The sequence below is a fragment of the Cervus canadensis genome, chromosome 23 (assembly GCF_019320065.1).
Source record: "Cervus canadensis isolate Bull #8, Minnesota chromosome 23, ASM1932006v1, whole genome shotgun sequence".
In the NCBI taxonomy this organism is placed as follows: domain Eukaryota; kingdom Metazoa; phylum Chordata; class Mammalia; order Artiodactyla; family Cervidae; genus Cervus; species Cervus canadensis.
Window position 1 is genome coordinate 49,166,971 of NC_057408.1, and position 18,290 is coordinate 49,185,260.

Sequence of the window (18,290 nt, forward strand, 5' to 3'; positions counted from 1 at the left end):
ATAAAAATAGAAATACTGGCTGTACTGTCAGGTCAGTATAAAAGGCACTATATAAAATAAATAGTACATAAAATTAAAAATGCAAATGTCAAAATCTAATAGGAAAAGGATGAAAATAGCCCCTTCAGTCTGACCAGATTCTCCACCTCTAGGTACTAGGTTGTTCTTGTATGAAAATAACACAAAGTATTGCAGGAAGCAGTGGAGGATACTGCTAAGAACATACACACACACACCAAGCACTATGCTAGATGCGATCCAGGCCCAAGGCATATATCACTCTCATTTCAAAAGAGGAAACTGAGGTTTAGTGAGGCTAAAGGCATTAGCCTTAGTGAGGCTACAGATGAGCCAGAATGTGAGCTCGGGTGTATGTGGCCGCAGAGCTCTTGCTTTTAGAGATGAAGCTGCACTGCGCTGCCTTCAATACAGACCCTCTGGTTAAAAACAATTAACCTTAGCTATTGCTAAATGTAACTTCATCAACTTAGAAGAATTCAGGAGTATACTTCTATGAAATTTTCTAGAAAAAACCACACATACACTCACAAAACACATTTCACGTTTATAAAAACATAATATATCTTAATATTTCATTCTGAATTATACCTTTCCCAAATAACACAGAAATGAAATAATTAAATAAAAATGTACAGATTAATAAATCAGGCCTAAAATCTATAGGAAAATGTAATTACCAACTCTGACAATATCAGAAATCATCGTGAAGAAAACAATAGAAAAAAAGAACTACAGTATCACTTGCTGGCTCCATTCTTCCAAGGTAAATTTTCACATTTATCTTTGAAGTTTTGAGAAGAAAAGGGATAGAAAAATCAGTTTTTATTTTAAAAAGCCAAAGCAGCTTTTTAAAACTAAAATAGTTTCTTTTTCATTAAACTTCCCAGAGGTTTATGTAGTTAATTAATAACTCTTATTTCCAAAAGTAAACACATCTGTGCAATTGAGGGTAAGTTACTTTGGATTGATATAACCTTAATAGCATATAAAATAAATTTTTGTTTTTTAAAGAGACATTGGGGTAAGAGAGAGATTGGAGATTTAAAATTTAAGAAGAGACTTATTCAGATGCTTTCTCTTGGTAACCTTGAAGGGGTAAGAAACCTCAACATTCCCCCAAAAATGAGTTTTAACTATTTAAATACTTTAGTGATGAAATATGGCCATAAAGATTATTTAAAAAAGAAAAAACTTCAGATAGAAAAGACAAGAGTGGAACTCTTAACAACTGTATGGCAACACTGATGTGACTGCCAACTAAAGAATACCCATTGTGTTCAACCCTTTGAATTAAATCAGATTTAACTGCTGAGTCAAATGGTAAGATAAGAGGGAAAAAAGACTTTTTTTTTTTAACCAGAACCTATAAGTTTTAGGTAATTCTTCATTTTAATGCTGCTTTTATTAAATATTAAGCAGATATGAAAGAGCACTTCTGTTGGTACATATAATAAAGAAACAAATAACCACCACTCAGCTTAGGCATGAATATGCCCTTCCCACTCCTCACTGATAACCACTTTTCTGAATTTAACATTTATCTTTCCCTTGCCTTTTTTATGGAGGGCGTGTATGGGGGTGGTGTGTGTGTGTGTGTGTGGTGTGTGTGGTGTGTGTGTGTGTGTGTGTGTGGTGTGTGGTATATGTGTGGTGTGTGTGTGTGGTGTATGTGTGGTGAATGTGTGTGTGTGGTGTGTGTGTGTGTGTGTGTGTGTAGGGCGTGTATGGGGGTGGGGTGTGTGTGTGTGTGTGTGTGTTTGTGTGTGGTGTGTGTGTGTATGGGGGGGTGGTGTGTGTGTGCGTGTGGTGTGTATGTGTGTCCTTTTCTACTTTTCATTGAAGTACATCTATAGAGAAATGTGCACAGGTCATAATGTATAGTTTAATAAAAGCTCACAAACCAATCAAATGTAAGTAAACAACAGGTCATAAAACGGAACCATCACTACTCGTCAAACTGCCCCCATGTCCCAGCCAAAAACCACCACCATCCTTTGATTTTAAACACTATCTGTGTGATTATTTTTTCCAAGTTTTCATCCCCAAACAAAATCCTATTTAGTTTTATGCTGCTGCTGCTAAGTCACTTCAGTCATGTCTGACTGAGTCTACCAGGCTCCCCCATCCCTGGGATTCTCCAGGCAAGAGTACTGGAGTGGGTTGCCACTGCCTTCTCCAATGATGCCAAACTTTCCCAAAGTGTTTTTACTACTTAATATCCCCATCAGCACGGTGTGAGTTGCAGCTGCTATGTACTTTGCCTGAACACTAGATACTGACAGTTTCTAACACTTGCCTCCTCAATCTGACAGGCAGAAGTGTGATGGAGTGTTTTTTCATGTTGGGTGTGGTGCGTTTCCTATTTTGTCAAGTACTTGATGAAATCTTGTAATCAGATCTTGCTGATTGCAAATATTCAAATACTACAAGGGATACACTAACGTGAACCACGCTTGCTATAGACAACGCTAGTACTTTTTTAGAAAAAGAGGCACTGGTGGTCTTGGGAGTCGCTCTTCACCGTGGAGAAGCGCCATTACCTGTTCTTTGATGTCCTGTAGCTGCTGCTGCAGCTTTTGCACGTCCGCATTGACGTTGGTATTATCCTTGTCCTTCTGCAGCACCGGAATATTCCCACTGGCTAAAGCACACACAAAGAATCTTAATGTTATGACTGTTGTGAAGCAAAACTGATTTTTTTAATTTCAAAATTATTACTTTTATTTATTAAAAACATGATACTGTTATTCGAATGCTCTTAAAAAACTTTTTTCCCACGTGAACAACGGCTACAGCAGTGAATTCATGTTAAACTTCTTCATTTATAATCTTCAAAAAGGAATAGGTTTACACATTAATTTCTAATTATGTTTAACTCAGTGGGACAATAATCCACACTACGAAGAGACTTCCAGGTTTTCCAAGGCTCTCCTGTTGCTACTGATCTGAGATGAGGAACTCCGTGAAAAAAGGTCCATGATACCCACTAAATGGAGGGAAATTTACCACCTCACTTTTCCTCTTCTCCAGATACTTGGACTCATACTCTGGTTAATCTGTCCCCAGGATTTTTACCCTGCTCTATTGGTGATAAAAACAAAGTGGCTACGCTAATGTTATTCCTCATCCTACACAGAACAAAGAAATCAAAGAGACCAGTTTACGTCTTGTGCAGAGATGAAAACTATTTTTATACCGCTGTACTACAGGTGACCCTTGAACAACACAAGGGTTAACCAACAAATAACTTAGAGTGGCCCTCCAAATCCACGGTTTCTTCACATTACTGAACTCGACCAACCACACACGAACCATATAGTCCCACAGTATTTACTACTAAAAAATATCCACATTTTGGGAGTTCCCTGGTGGCCTGGTGGTTAGGATTCCAGGCTTTCAACTGCTGTGGCCTGGGTTCAATCCCTGGTTGGGGAACTGAGATTTCGCAAGCCACGTGATGTGGCCAAAAATAAGATTCACAGTGCAAATCTGTGATGTTCAAGGGTCAACTGTACAGAAACATTGAAGGTAAATAACTTACTTCTCATCTTTCCACTGTTCACTGGGTTACACTTCCGTTTATCTATAGTTACTCTGTCACAAATAAAGACTATTTCATAAAACAATTAAACACACTAGGTAAACCTATTACATAAAGGACTAAGGTTAATACATGTGTAAACTGAAAAAACAGTTTATAATACGATGTCCTCCTGCCCTGAGACACAATAAATTTCATCTTAAAAATAGCCAAAGTATCTTTAAGAACACAATACTTTTATAAAACACACAAGGATATTTCCTTAAAAGACTAATGCTTAAAGCTCCAAAATATTACAAGTTAGAAAAATACAATTTCAGGTTTCCTATAATATACCTGTTCCTTGTAGAGTCAAGTCATATACCTTCTGTTTTACAAGCAGACAGTACAATACACTATGAGAAGGCGTGTCTATGAAAGTCCCAACAAAGGAAGCAAACCCACTCACAGATCTCATCGGCGGCGTCCTCGGCGCTCTTCCCCCCACAGCACAGGATGAAGGGCACCCTTCGCTCAACCACCGCCCGACACTGCACACACTTCTTCATCAGACTGGCACAGTCTGCAAAGGGCAACACAGCACGTCTCACGGAAGAAAACATGAGTGGGGCCGCCTTGCTCCACTCATCTAACAGTGAGATAAACACTAAGTCACAGCGATACACGATTCTACCTTCTCAAGATGTCACCTACCGAAGAAAGCCTATTTTTCATTGGCAGCCTCTAAAGTAGAAAGCCCACCGTTATGAAAGTAACAGCATTTTCTAATGCACTGGAATAAACTGAGGGGAAGTTTCAAAAATTTTTAAAAATATGTAACATGAATATTTCAAGATCTCAAGGCTTAAGAATAAAGGAGGGAGAGACCTTTCATGAATTTAACTACTATAACAAGAATTATAAGGCTGCCAACCTTATTTTTAAAAACTACTTTCTTTTGTAAGTATTTTATCACTAGTCTCTTAAATTCCTAAAATATACTATACAATTCTCTTCCTCCTATCAAATTGATGCAATCTAACAAGGAAATTGCTTAGTGAATACTTTTTTAATGCTAGCAGTCAGGACAATTCATCATAATGGACTATCTTTCTAATACCTCTATATTAGAGGTAGAATGCTTTCCCATTCAAAGAAGAAATTCTCAGGCACAATTCTATGTTATGGACTATTAATGTTACACCTAAAGTTATTAATATAAAATAATACATAGTGCTTCAACACATTCTTTCCCATTAGCATTTATTATAAAAGTATACTCCATATCTTAGCCTATGGTACCAAGTATCTTTGTCAATTCAAAAACAGGAAAAATAACAAAAACTGTGGCAGGGTATCTTTATGATACAATAGTAAACCTTAAAGAAATAAAAAATCACCAGTGTGGACAAGGGGGTCATAGACTCTCAACCGTGCCGATGCTGGTGGACAGAGATGCTCTGTCAAGGTCGATCTTGTGCCAAGGCCTAAAAAGAGATGGGTCAGATGCTGGCCTAGGCAAGATGAACCAGGTAGGAGCTATTGCTAGCAGACAACTGGTTTGGGATTTGTCTTCAATCTGAGGACAGACTTTTTTCTCTTGAATTTATTTAACAGCCTGAGTATGTAATACGTAGTCACTATTATTTCAAATAGATAGCATCACCAAGTCAATGGGCAGGAATTTGAGCAAACTCCAGGAGACAGTGGAGGACAGAGGGGTGTGGCAGGCTACAGTCCATGGCGTCAAGAAGAGTCAGACACAACTTAGCAATTGAACAACAACAAATTATTTCAAATTCCCGTAACTATTAAGTTAGGTTGTCATATTATTGATAAAAAATCTTTCTTCAGCCTGTCCAAAGGGCTGTAGCTCCTCCTTCCTTGATTACTGTGCTGTGGAGACAGGACCAACTGCTGTCCTGCATACTCCTGGAGAAAGGGACATTTTTCCCGCAAGTCCAGCCTCCCTAGCAAATATATGTTTACCAACAATATATCTGTAAAATGGAGAAAGAAATCAACTTCTTAGGCTTCTTATGAAAATAAACGAGGAGATACCCAAAAAGAGATTACAAAGGTTGGCACAAATTAAGAACTCAATAAGATCAGCAGTTGCTCTCATTATATTCTAAAGCAAAAATAATGTAAAAACTTTGGGGAATTCCTGAGGGAAAATATTACACTAAGGCTCTAGAGTCCACATTACCAACTATTAACTATAACCAGCTTTATTACAGGGTCAGCAAACCACAGACTGCAGGCCAAACCCAACTGGTCACTAAGATTTTATAAATAAAGTTTTAATGGAAAACAGTCCCACCCATTTGCTTACATGCTGTCTAAGGCTGTTCGTGCACTACAACGGCAGAGGCAAGCAGCTGGAAAGGGTTGAGTTGTTACTGCAGAAATTACGGGGCCCACAAAGCCAAAAATGTTTTCTAGTTGACCTTTTACAGAAAATGTTGGCTAATTCCTGGGCTATGAAAACTTGCATAATCTGAGCTCTTTTTACTTAAGACAGAATTCTCTTTCTTCTTGGCCTCTGACAGCTGATAACCGCCATTATACCAGTCTCTGGTAAACAGAAACAATTAACTTGGAGCAGAATGTTACAGCAGAAAACCTTGATCATTTCTTAGTTGAAAAGCAGCCAAAAAAAAAAACCCTCAATGTTTATTTAAAGCAAATCTGTGCCAATGAGATTAATCTATCACACAGTTGTTACTTTGTCAGATTTTATATTAAAAACCAACACCTAAGTGACTGAACTATTTCATAAGAGGAAACACCATGTTTTAGCTTGGGCCCATTTAAGTATAAACTGTTAAACATGTTTAAAATCCTTCACTGACAAGTAAAAATTAAAAGGGAGAACATTAATACTAAATACATTAACTTGCAAAGAACAAGGAAGATATGTAAAAGCAAAGGTTAAAACGCCTCTTAAATTTTAATATTACCCCCATAAAGAAAAGATTCCTATAAGCTCTTTTGACATAGAGGTTAAGGAAGGTAAAGAAGGCCAGAAATTATTGCCCTGAATGGCTGCTGTGAGTGGTTCAGCAGTGGAGAGTGTACACAGGAGGAGGTTCCACAAAGGTGTAGAAAAATGAAGACGTGTTCATTTTATTCATGGAAAAAGGCCACACTAAATGTTTCAACGTTCATTTTTGGAAACAAATTTCTCCTGTATGTGAGAAGACGTCATTTTATTTCATTTGTGCTCACACACAAATGAAATAAAAAGCTGAGTGGGGGAATGCAGCGCATCCAGCCTTCGCTAACACTCAGGACTAAGGAGGGACAGTGGTGACACTTGTGCAGGGAACAAATGGAGAGTCCCAGAGGCCACCGACTCCTCTGTTCATGAGTTACTTTTTTAAAAAATTCAAAGGTATAATTTGTTTCGCTTTCTATTTTTATGATAATTCTGAGGAAGTTCTGTTTGGGCTACTTACTCTCACAAGCACACATGTGTCCGCACGGCTGAAAAAGAACAGCTGCTTTCTTGTCGGAGCATACCACGCATTCTTCAATCTGCGAAAAAGAGGGTACAGCATAAGCGTGAACATCTACAAATAAACTGAGTGACTCTAACAGCTCCTTTTGTATCCAAATGCATTGCTCCTCTGTAAGGAAACTCTTCCACACAGAGGAATTTACCACAGGCTTCTCCTTTGTCCTCTATTTGGTCTCTTGGTCATTTATTTTCACATTTTTTTAAACACCCCAGCTAAGCTGGCCTCGTCCCACTTCAGTCTCCCTACCTGTCCTAAAGAATGACACCGAAAATTCTACTTCCTCCAAGGTCAGGGAGAACAGACTAGACTTCAGTTTTCTTTTTTTTGCTTAAACTACTTTTGAAAGAAACATTAAAAGGACAAATGACTGAGATAAGATAGATATCTAACATTCATAAAAACCTAACCAGAATAGCCAGACTGCTAAAGCTTGAAGAGGAGGAGGGGTTTATTGATCCACATCCGAGGAATGCCACCTAGCACATCCTTTTCCAGAACATGGGCCCTCCCCACCCAGCCACTGGCTGAAGCCCAGAGCTCTGAACTAGTCTTTCCCCTGATCTCTAAAGCCACAGCCCTCCACAGAGTATTCATGATTTCCCTCAGTGTTTCTTCCTCTTCTCCACTTAATCTGCGTTCTGCATGTATAATGATTTCTTAAGCTTGCTCTGGTTCTCTGACCCCCACCTGCCCACCACCCTTGGCTCCACATTCACCTTTCCCTCATTCTCCTTCCTTCTGACACACATTCACCCCTACCTGTGTCACTTAACGATACTGTCCACCTCTTCACCTCAACAACTGAATACTGGACCGTCCCAACTTAGACCTTGCTGTGGACATACTAACTTCGTGGGAAGCAGTAAGACGTGGTTGGGCAGAATCTTAATGTTCCTGGATTCCAATTCCAGCTCTAGTACTAACAAGTTACTAACACTGTGGAGATGAAGCTTTTAAAAATTCTGAACAATAAAGAACAATCCTTCTTCACAAGGTAGTAAGAGTCAATTAGAAGACAGGGAGAGGAGTTAGGTGGCCCTTATTCAGGTATATCCTAGAAAAATTCTATCAGATTGGCAGCGGGGCGGGGAGCAGGGGGTGGATATCTGAAGTAAGACAGAATAAGATAGAGGAGAAGAATCAGGAGAAATATTTAAGAAGACTTGGTAACTAATAAAATGTACAGAATAGAGAAGAAGAAATCTAAGATATCTGCTAAGTTTCTAACTTGATTTAAAACAGTTGAAAGAAACAAATTTCAGCCTCCTACAGCTTATAAGATGCAAGACGAGGGTGGTCTTTCCAAGTCTACAATTACACATCTAGGCTTTAGGCCTGTTCAAGATGTGACTACAAAGAAGGAAACGATAACCTTAAGCCCCCAAGCTGCTAACACTATGCAGTACGTCAGCAGAACCACAGGAAGGGGAACAAAAATAGGAAGACTCTGGAAAAGTGGCTAACGGACCCACACCCTGGAGACAGGTATATTTTTCATAGCTCCCAAGAAAGTCTTTCGTTTCTCTAAAGGAAGGTGTGAGGACCATGGTAAGTTTCAAAGGTGTGCAAGTTAGCTATCTGCTGGCTGGTAAGCTAAAAAGAAAAGTAGGCACAATCTAGGTGAAAGAAGAAATGAAAATCCCAAACATCAGCAGCTAGAATTCTGACTGATACAGCCATCTCTATGTGAGGGGTATCTTCATATAAATATTGTAGGAATTATATGTGCTAAATAGTGGCCAAACATTAAAATGTGACCTTTGAAAAAAAGAGAATAAACTAGATACTATGTGTAAAGTGTTTAGTTCAATGCTTAATATATAATCAGTGCCTAACACATGATGATTCTCTGCTCCTCACTATATAAAAGATGTGCTGATTCCCAACACAACTGTCTATGTATCTGAATTGTTTATAAAGATGTTAAAATAATCTAGCAAACCAATGTAATAATCACTTACTTACCCATTCAGCTATTAGTTCTTTAAAAAGATCTTTGCAAGCATACATGTTAGCCCTTCTGGATTTTCTCCCCAGGTTACATTCCCAGGAGTGGAATCACTATATCAAAGCATGTTTATTGTAAAGGTTTGTATATATATTGTCAGGATGGTCTCTCAAAAAAAAAAAAGAAAAACGTGAACCCAGTGATTCAGCCAACTGCAGTGTTAAGAGAGTACTCATTTCCCACTTCCCTGGCCAGCAAATTTTGAAGTCTGTTTTTGCTAATTTGACGAGAATAGTTAATAATAGTTCATAATTTCACATTTGTATTTCTTTAATTGCTAAACAGACCAAGCTCATTTATTCTTCCTCATTCAAATATAGTTTTACAATTTATCTTCATGAAGATGTTCATGATCCTTTAGCCACTTGGGGTCACTATTTCCATATATTCAAAGGTTCCAAAACCAACCTGACAAACCTCTTGGGAGGGTATGTGTAAGTTTTTGCACTTTTGCACAGGAATGAAAATTCTGTAACTTAAAATACAAACAGAAAGCTTTCTGATTCCTGGAGTTCAGAACTGGACTAAAAAGGAATAACAACATATTCCTTCCTTTCTACCTTCCTGTTCTGTCAACCCTCTCTTGTAGACATTGTTTTTAATTTCGTTTGTATAGCGTAACACAGAGGAAAGAATAGGGACTTAAGAATCAAGAAAACTGAGTTCAAGACCCAAGTGTCACTGTACTTCTTTGAGCTTCAGTTTTTTCAACTGAAAACACCAGAGTGACTAGAGGATCAATAAGAGTTCTAAGATGAGACTCCGCTTTACACAACCCTGGGATCTGAGCTCACTTCACATCTCTCTTAAAGCACCAATGACATCCCTATACAGAAGAGTAGCTTTTACTCTTCAGTCATAGTTTGCCAAGAGATTACTAATTTATAGCAGGGAACTATCATATACATCTCTGTCTTGGTTATAAAACAAGTGCTCAAGAAACATTTTTGAAATAGGGTTTAATCTAACAAAAAGTTTCAAGCACAACAGCAGAATACACAGAATCTAAAAACAAGAGAATGGCTAAAATTTTTATTCTTTCAGATTCTTTCCCAAACTGTTCCTCTGTCAGCAGGTAACTAAAGCAAATTATAAATACCAAGTAAAGCGATTCAAATTAATTTATTAAAGCATTAATTTATTAAATTTATAAATTTATTAATAGATTTATAAATAAATTTAGTTAATTTATTAATTTATTACCGATGTAATGCATATGAAATGCCAACACAGTGCCTGGCACTCAGTGAGTGCTCCCAGTATATCCTCCTTCCCTTTATAAACAGATTAAACAAATGTTAAAATGTGTGAGAATAGAAAGAGAAATCTATCATAACCTATTTTAAGAGAGAAAGCTGATTAGTGTCCGTGTTCACTAAATAAAAATGTGTACACTAAATGCAAAAAAAATAAAATAAAATATAAAGATTAAACAATTACATACGTACTACTAATCCAATACCTCTCACCCAAAAATAACTCCTGGAACTTTTTCCTGTGCCTAAAATTTTACCAATGATATAGTCATTTGGATCATAAAAAACATAGTCTTAGAAGAAGCCCTATGAAAATGCAAGAAGCACTGACAAGATTTCACCTTTCAAGTCACTGCCAGCTAGTTCATCATGAGAATTAGTGCCAACTTGTTGCTAATAATGGATGTTAATGTATAGCTTAGGAAATATCTACAGAAAAATAAAAAGAATAACAACAAGGGAACGAGAAAAAGTGTATAACCTTCATAAATGAAGCCAAAGAAAACCACAGTATCTTTTGATTTAAGCTACCCATTTTGAGAGAAATTATTTGTAAGAACTTAAACCTCACTTCAGAAAAACTAAAGAAAATCAATTATTTCATAAACTAAAATGAGTAAGATGATAAAGCACTAAGTTACATGGGGAAAAAAAGAAAGAAACCAGAAACTCAGAAATGAATCTGCTTCTCAAAAAACAAAAGGAGTCAGATGAGATAAAGAATTACAGGATTATCAGACATCATCTGCCTAATGAAGAGTGGGACACAACATCAAATGAGTAGCATCATCTACAAAGTTTTCTTTCCAAAAATGTCCAAGTTGATACTAGTCAAGCCGTGAGATCTAACTTCCAGTTCAAAGAAATACAGAGGATACAGAAACAAAGAACACCATGACAACAATCAAATAAATCCAGACTATGTGCTTCTGCTGAAAAAAATCAACTGGTCTTCTACAAAGAGGAATACAAAACAATTCATGCACTCAAAAAAGGTGTAATATACAAGTAACTAAAACCACAAAGTGGAATTAAACACATCTTTAGGTGATTAGGGACTCTGAAAGCAAAATAGTAGACAACTTTATTTTTAACTCATCTTACATGTTTCAACTGGTGTCTTGATAAATGTATAAATAATACGTTCCCACGTTTAGATCTTGCTTAGGAAGAACAAAATTAAAACAGACACACGGCATCATATAATCTTACTTATCATTAATTGTAGTCTCAAAGATCAAAAAATAGTAAAATGTTGTATGAAAAACATACTACCTTGGTCCTGGACTGAACTTGCTCTTTACAGATGAGGCATTTCTTGACCCGCGGAGAACACAGGGAACAGGTAGCGATGTGCCCACATGGGCCAAACAGAGTGTCTCTCTTCATGTCAGAGCACACCATACACTCTTCTAAGGTTTCAGAATCATTACTAATCATAGAAGGACTTCGAGAACCCACCTGACCACTAATAAAAGAAAACAATTCTAATCAAACCTATCAGAATATGTTACAGATTCATTAATTAAAATGTTTTAAAACATTCAGAGCATCATTTGTTTGCATAAAAACTTTAGCTATGTTTAAAAACTAAGCTTTACCATCATATATGAAACACGGTATACATTACATTTTTCTACCTCTCTGCATTTTTTTAGTACATATAGCACGATTCAAATTTCAATTGAACAAATCCTCACCCAGTGAAAAAGGGTGAATCTTCTAACACAGAAGTCAAAAACATTAGCTTAAAAAAAAACTAACATGAACAGTTTCACTCAGAACCTTTTTTTTATCTACACAGAACCAGCTGAGGAAGACACAGGACATAGGAATAAAACAAAAATTAAAAAAAAAAACTAAAAAAAACAAAAATCCTACCTAGAGCCCATGTTAGTTGCCCTAAGTACAGACAGAAGGAAGCATCATCAGAGTCCACAACGGACAGGGAACTGTGAAAAATAGGTCACTGCAGCTGCTGTTTTGACATTTCTTTAAATTTATCCTTAAGGAGCATAAAGATTCTATTCCAGAAAGGCAGAACACATCCATAAATATATATATACGACACAGATACACATGCACAACCAACTACAGCTACAGAGGAGGGACATACTGCTTCTACTGCAATCTTCAGAAACTCATGAAAACGCAGGCTCACGTGTTCACACACAAAGTGGTTTCCCTTACAACCCAGTGTTTAAGTTATCACTGCAGTAATTACAGTGCCTTTACCTATATATTTTTAGATACATTCTCTTTCTCTAATAGAATTTTATGTTCCTTAAGAATATACTTAAAGATATGTATATACCTCTATGTACAACTACTTAGCCATTAAAAAAATAATAAAGTAATGCCATTTGCAGCAACATGAATGAACCTAGAGATTATCACAGTAAGCAAAATAAGTCAGAGAAAGACAAATATCATCTATCACTTACGTGGACTCTAAAATATGATACAAACTGAACTGACTTAGGAAACAGACATAGAAACAGACACAGAAAACAAACCTACAGTTACCAAAGGGGAAAGGGTAAATGAGAGGAGTTCGGGATTAGCAGGGACAAACTACCACATGTTCAATATAAAATACACAAGGTCATACTATCTATGGTGAAACAGATCACCAGCCCAGGTGGGATGCATGAGACAAGTGCTCCGGCCTGGTGCACTGGGAAGACCCAGAGGAATCGGGTGGAGAGGGAGGTGGGAGGGGGGATCGGGATTGGGAATACATGTAAATCCATGGCTGATTCATATCAATGTATGACAAAACCCACTGGAAAAAAAATAATAATAATAAAAAAATAAAAAAATAAAAAATAAATAAAATACACAAGGTCCTACTATATAGCACAAGTAACTATACTCAGTATCTTGTAATAAATCATAATGGAAAAGAATATGCATATTTATGTGTAAGTGAATCACTTTGCTGTACATCAGAAAATAACACTGTAAATCAACTATACTTCAATAAAAAATACTTCATTATATTAATTTCCCTATAACACAGCTCTGTGTATGGATTCCAAAGAGGTGTCATTTCATCACTACACATAAATTATGAGAAGAAAGAAAGTACAAGGTTCAAGGGACAACTACTAAAATGTTTAATGACAAGAACCAAGTCCTTAATTGTGAAACCACATGATACTTCATGCACAGATTAGGTTTTATGAAAATAAATAATACAAACCTGACTTTTTCTTTATGACACTTTGCCAAGGCTTTGCAGAGACTTGGATCAGGACAGAGATCAAGTGGCGACTGACCCTTCTTATTTCGGATGCTAAGGTCAGCACCGTTAGCCGCCAAAAAACAGGCAATAGATGCCGCACTCTTCTTCTCAGCCCCCTGGGTACCAAGGCCCATTATTAACTGAAATCATATGAAAAGAGTCATTATTCTCCCCCTGAGGAATCTGTTATCATTCCTTATCACCAAATATACATACGTACATATATGTGTGTGTGTGTGGTGTGAGTGCTTGCGTATATATGTATGCATGTATATATGAATATGTATGTGTGAATAAGAAAATGTCTGGGAAGAGCATACACACTATCGAGACGTGATGGACACTCATGCGGTGCAGTCCTAGTATCAGTCCCCTTCTCACCCATCCCCAGTGTCCTCAGGTGTACAGTATGAGGACTGACCCATCCTCCAGGTTCAGAAGTGAACCCAAAGAAGGTCCAAATCAGTCAGATACCCAGTTCATCCGTGCTTAGTTCAGGGGTGACACATAATCTAAATCAAGTCAATAAAGGCCCATAAGACTCAAGAATGGAACTTCTGATTGAGATATGAGGAAACAGTACTCCCTTTTCTAACAACTTGGCCCTGGAGCTGTTAGCAACCAATTTGAAACAATAAGGGGAGAGATAACTGAGAAAAGAACCAAGAGCTAGGAATTAAGACCCAAAGTGGAGAATGAGACAATTCAAGTTCTACTGTCATCTGAGCTACTGACTCACGCATCTTGTGTGAAAATAGTCATAATAATTGTTAACATTGATGGAGCATCTACAGTGGACTAAGAACTATTTTAAGCACTTTCCATGAACTAACTCATTTAATCCTTACAACCTTATGGAGGTAGTTACTCCCTTCCCCTCCTTTTAAAATGAGAAAAACAAGGCACATAGGAGTTAGAGTATTTACCCAAGGTCATACAGAAAGACAGGCAGCAATTAGCAAACACTTTGGTCTCAGAATCCTTTTACATTTTTAAAAATGATTCTAAAATTCATATGGAAAGATGAAGGACCTAGAATAGTAAAGCAACTTTGAAAAACAGGCTGAAAGTTGGACTGACCTCAACATTTATTATAAAGCTACAGTAATCAAGATAGTGTGTTGGCATTACAGAGCTAAAGACACAGATCAACAGAAGAGAACTGATTTTAGATAAAGGCACAACAAGCAATTCAGTAGAAAAAGAGTCTTTCTCAACAAAGGGGATTGGAATGATGATATCCACAAGCAAAAAAAGATGACCCATACTTCATATTGTGTATATAAAAATTAACTCAAAATCAATCACAGGCCTAAGTGTAACAGCTCAAACTTTATAAACTTCTAGTACAAAACAGGAAAAAACCTTAGTGACCTTAGATTTAGCAAAGATTTCTCAGGACACAAACAATAAAAGAAAAAAATTGCTAAATCAGACTTCATTAAAATTACTATTCTTCCACTCATAGACTTAGAAAATGAACTTCTGGTTGCTGGGGGTAAGGGATACTTAGGGAGTTTGGGAAGGTCAGGTACACACTGCTATGTTCAAAACAGATAGCCAACAAGGACCTACTGTATAGCACATGAATTTTGCTCAATGTCAGTACCAGACTGGAGGGGGGAGGGGATCTGAGGGAGAACGGATACATGTATATATATGGCTGAGCTCCTTTGCTGTTCACCTAAAACTACCACAACACTGTTGATTGGCTATACGCCAATTCAAAATAAATAGTTTAAAGTCTGGGGGAAAAAAAAAAAAAGCTATTGCTTCAAAAAATACCATTAAAAGAATACAAAGACAAGCCACAGACTGGGAGAATGTATGTGCATATCACATATCTGATATGGAACTTGATTCAGATTGGTAGTAGGAAAACAGCTCAACAACATGATAAATTAAGGTTTGAAGTGACAGCTTTGTCAAATATACATGGGTGGTAAACCTGCAAATGAAAAGATGTTCAATACCAGTAGTCATGAGGAAATGCAACCCCAAACCACAACAAGACACCACAGCCCTCCTATCCGAATGGCTTAAGTTGCATAAAGAGAACCAAATAACTTTTAGTAAGAATGCAAACAATACAGTCAGTACTGACTAGTGTTTAGCTCATAAACTAAATTCCTACATTTGTACTTCTGATGAAATATCTGATCAGATGCAGGTTCAGTGAGCCATAAATGTAAGACCTTGCATTAAAAGATGCTCCTCCTGGCACAGAAGTGACAATTATCTCACCGTGTTTTTGGATGGCTCCCAGGCAGCATCGACCTTCCCCACATCCTGCATATCTTGAAGCTGCCGCAGCTGAGACAGAGTGTGATGCCTCAGGGCTTCGTGCAGAGGAGTGTCCCCATCCTTATCCTGAATATCTAACTTGGCGCCTGCACGGACCAAAAGCTAGAAGAGAAAAATGTCTCTTTTTCCTAAAATATTCCACATACAAGAAATTATAATACATCTAAAGTAACAAAGTTTCAGTTACGTAAGATGAATTTGTTCTGGAGAGCACCCCCATTGCATGGTATTGTATCGTGTTCTTACAATTTGCTGAGAAGGCAGACTGTAAATGTTCTCACCACACAGATACACAAGCTCTGTGTGATGGTGGCTCTGTCAATTAGCTTGATTATGGTGATTATTTCACAATGTATACCTGGATCAAAATACGAAGTTGTACACTTTAAACGTATACAATTACCATCTGTCTATTATAACTTAATAAAGCTGAAAAAAATTAAAGTAACAGTATGAGAGCCCTATCTGACGGAGCTGCCACAAAAGTTAATTTATGTGTTTGCTTGCCACCACTCTGTATCCCTGTGACTCCTTACAAATAATGATGAGTTTGATTATTCAAACATACTGAATCAGGGACAGCAGAAAGAAACAAGAACCAATATGCAGCTTAATTATTCTACTCTAAGATCAAAATAACTGGAGGAAATTCAGGACATTTTTTCTCTCCTTTTAATTTCAGATATGTGAGTTGGTATATTTTAAGTATTTCCAATAGGACCAAATCACAATACTCAAAATTCTTCTATTATTTAAAGAAATATGCATTTATTTTTTTCCATTCCCTTTGGTCAATTTTCTCCAAATGTATGGTTATAAGGGTTGTAAGTCCAAACATCAGAGAAATGAAGAATTTCTGGCAAGAGAATTTTAAATAATTATAAATGTGAAGTGTTTGCTAAGTTAAAATCTCTTATGTACAATGCATAATTGATATACCTCAACAGACATTTTAAGCAGTAAACATAAAACTTTGCTTTAACGAGTTCCCTAACCTTTCTGCAAATGTTATCAGAGTTTGAGAAAAACACCATACAAAGAAATCAATCTCAAGCATACAGTCCTACCTGTTTTGGCAAATTACTATTTTGCTCTTTTTTTGTTCACTGTGTTTCAAAAAGATTATATAAAACGTCTCTGTAGGTCTGTTTCTCAAATTTAAATCTGCATCAGAATTACATGGGGGCCTGTAAAACCAGAGATTGCTAGTTCCCACCCTTGGGGGTTCTGCTCTGGTTGGTCTGAGATGGGCCCCAAGAATTTACTTTTCTGCCAAAGCTCTAAGTGATGCTATTGCTGCTGCTTCAGCCTCCAGACTTTAAGAATCACTGCTCTACAAAAAGTTTAAACAGATCATCTTTCAAGTATTTGATCTGGAATCACCAGATTAGTAAAATAAAAATACGTATGCCAGCTTCTTTGAAATGTCTGGCAAATGTCTAGCCAAAGCCTCTAATTACAGTTCACTCTCAATTATAAAAGTTAAAAGGGAGTATACTTTTTAAAAATGTATATGTTACTTTGAAATTCTCTGATTTAATATTCCAAGAATTTACAAATCTGACAACAAAATTATAAAAACTTTGAATGTAAGAGTTAAGATTTTTCCTATTAGAAATTAAAATCCTTTACCCAACTGATGTAAAATACTAGCCTAAAATCATAATTTTACCTCTAACTACGCCTTCTGAGAAGCCTAACAACATATCATTTAAAAGGGCAAGATTCACTTTAGTAGACACGTTACCCTCACAATCTGCGTGTGCTGCCGCTCCACAGCAAGGTGGAGGGCCGTCTGCTGGTTCACATTCTGGATGTCCAGGTTTGCATTTCCCTGAAAGAACAAGACTTACAGTTAAATGTGACAAGAGAGAAGCACATAAACTCTCTCTCTATGAGGAACCCATAACACTGGGCGCTGCAGACCACGCCCCCTCCAAGGGCTAGACCTTGGAATATATGGTAACAGATGTGGAGAGCAGGAAGAAGTGGTGGGACAGCAAACTTTCTGAAATAGAACGGCAAATTTAAAACTATTTTTACTGTGGTGATTCCACCTAAGGACAGTTATAGGACAAAGGACAATACAGAGTCAAACACAGCTCCCTTTTAATCACCATTACAGAGCCACGGACATAATCAGCTCATTTTAAGTAAGTACTTCCTGAAAATGTATTAATGAGTCTTCATATTGAATTTGGAAATTCAGAAGACCTAGAATGTTAAAGTAGGTCTGAGAAAACACAACAAAGTTAGAGAACGTACTCCAACTGATTTCAGTTACTGATTACCATAGTTACTACAGTTATTACTTCAGTTCAGTTACTGATTACTAGACAGCAACAGTACCCAAGACAGTGGGCTTCCCTAGTAGTTCAGCTGATAAAGAATTGGCTGATAAAGAATGCAG

At 37.1% G+C, this 18,290-nt stretch overlaps 1 protein-coding gene across 1 annotated transcript in view; it reads right to left on the reverse strand.

The window, feature by feature from the left end:
- Positions 1-18,290, reverse strand: part of MIB1 (MIB E3 ubiquitin protein ligase 1) — a 97,176-nt gene that overhangs the window by 5,569 nt on the left and 73,317 nt on the right. The window contains exons 14-20 of the mRNA XM_043444356.1: positions 17,628-17,714; positions 15,821-15,982; positions 13,535-13,716; positions 11,605-11,797; positions 7,003-7,081; positions 4,011-4,124; positions 2,562-2,662 (exon numbers count right to left, since the gene is read on the reverse strand). Of these exons, the coding sequence (XP_043300291.1) occupies positions 2,562-2,662; positions 4,011-4,124; positions 7,003-7,081; positions 11,605-11,797; positions 13,535-13,716; positions 15,821-15,982; positions 17,628-17,714 (918 nt within the window). The remainder of the gene's footprint in view (positions 1-2,561; positions 2,663-4,010; positions 4,125-7,002; positions 7,082-11,604; positions 11,798-13,534; positions 13,717-15,820; positions 15,983-17,627; positions 17,715-18,290) is intronic.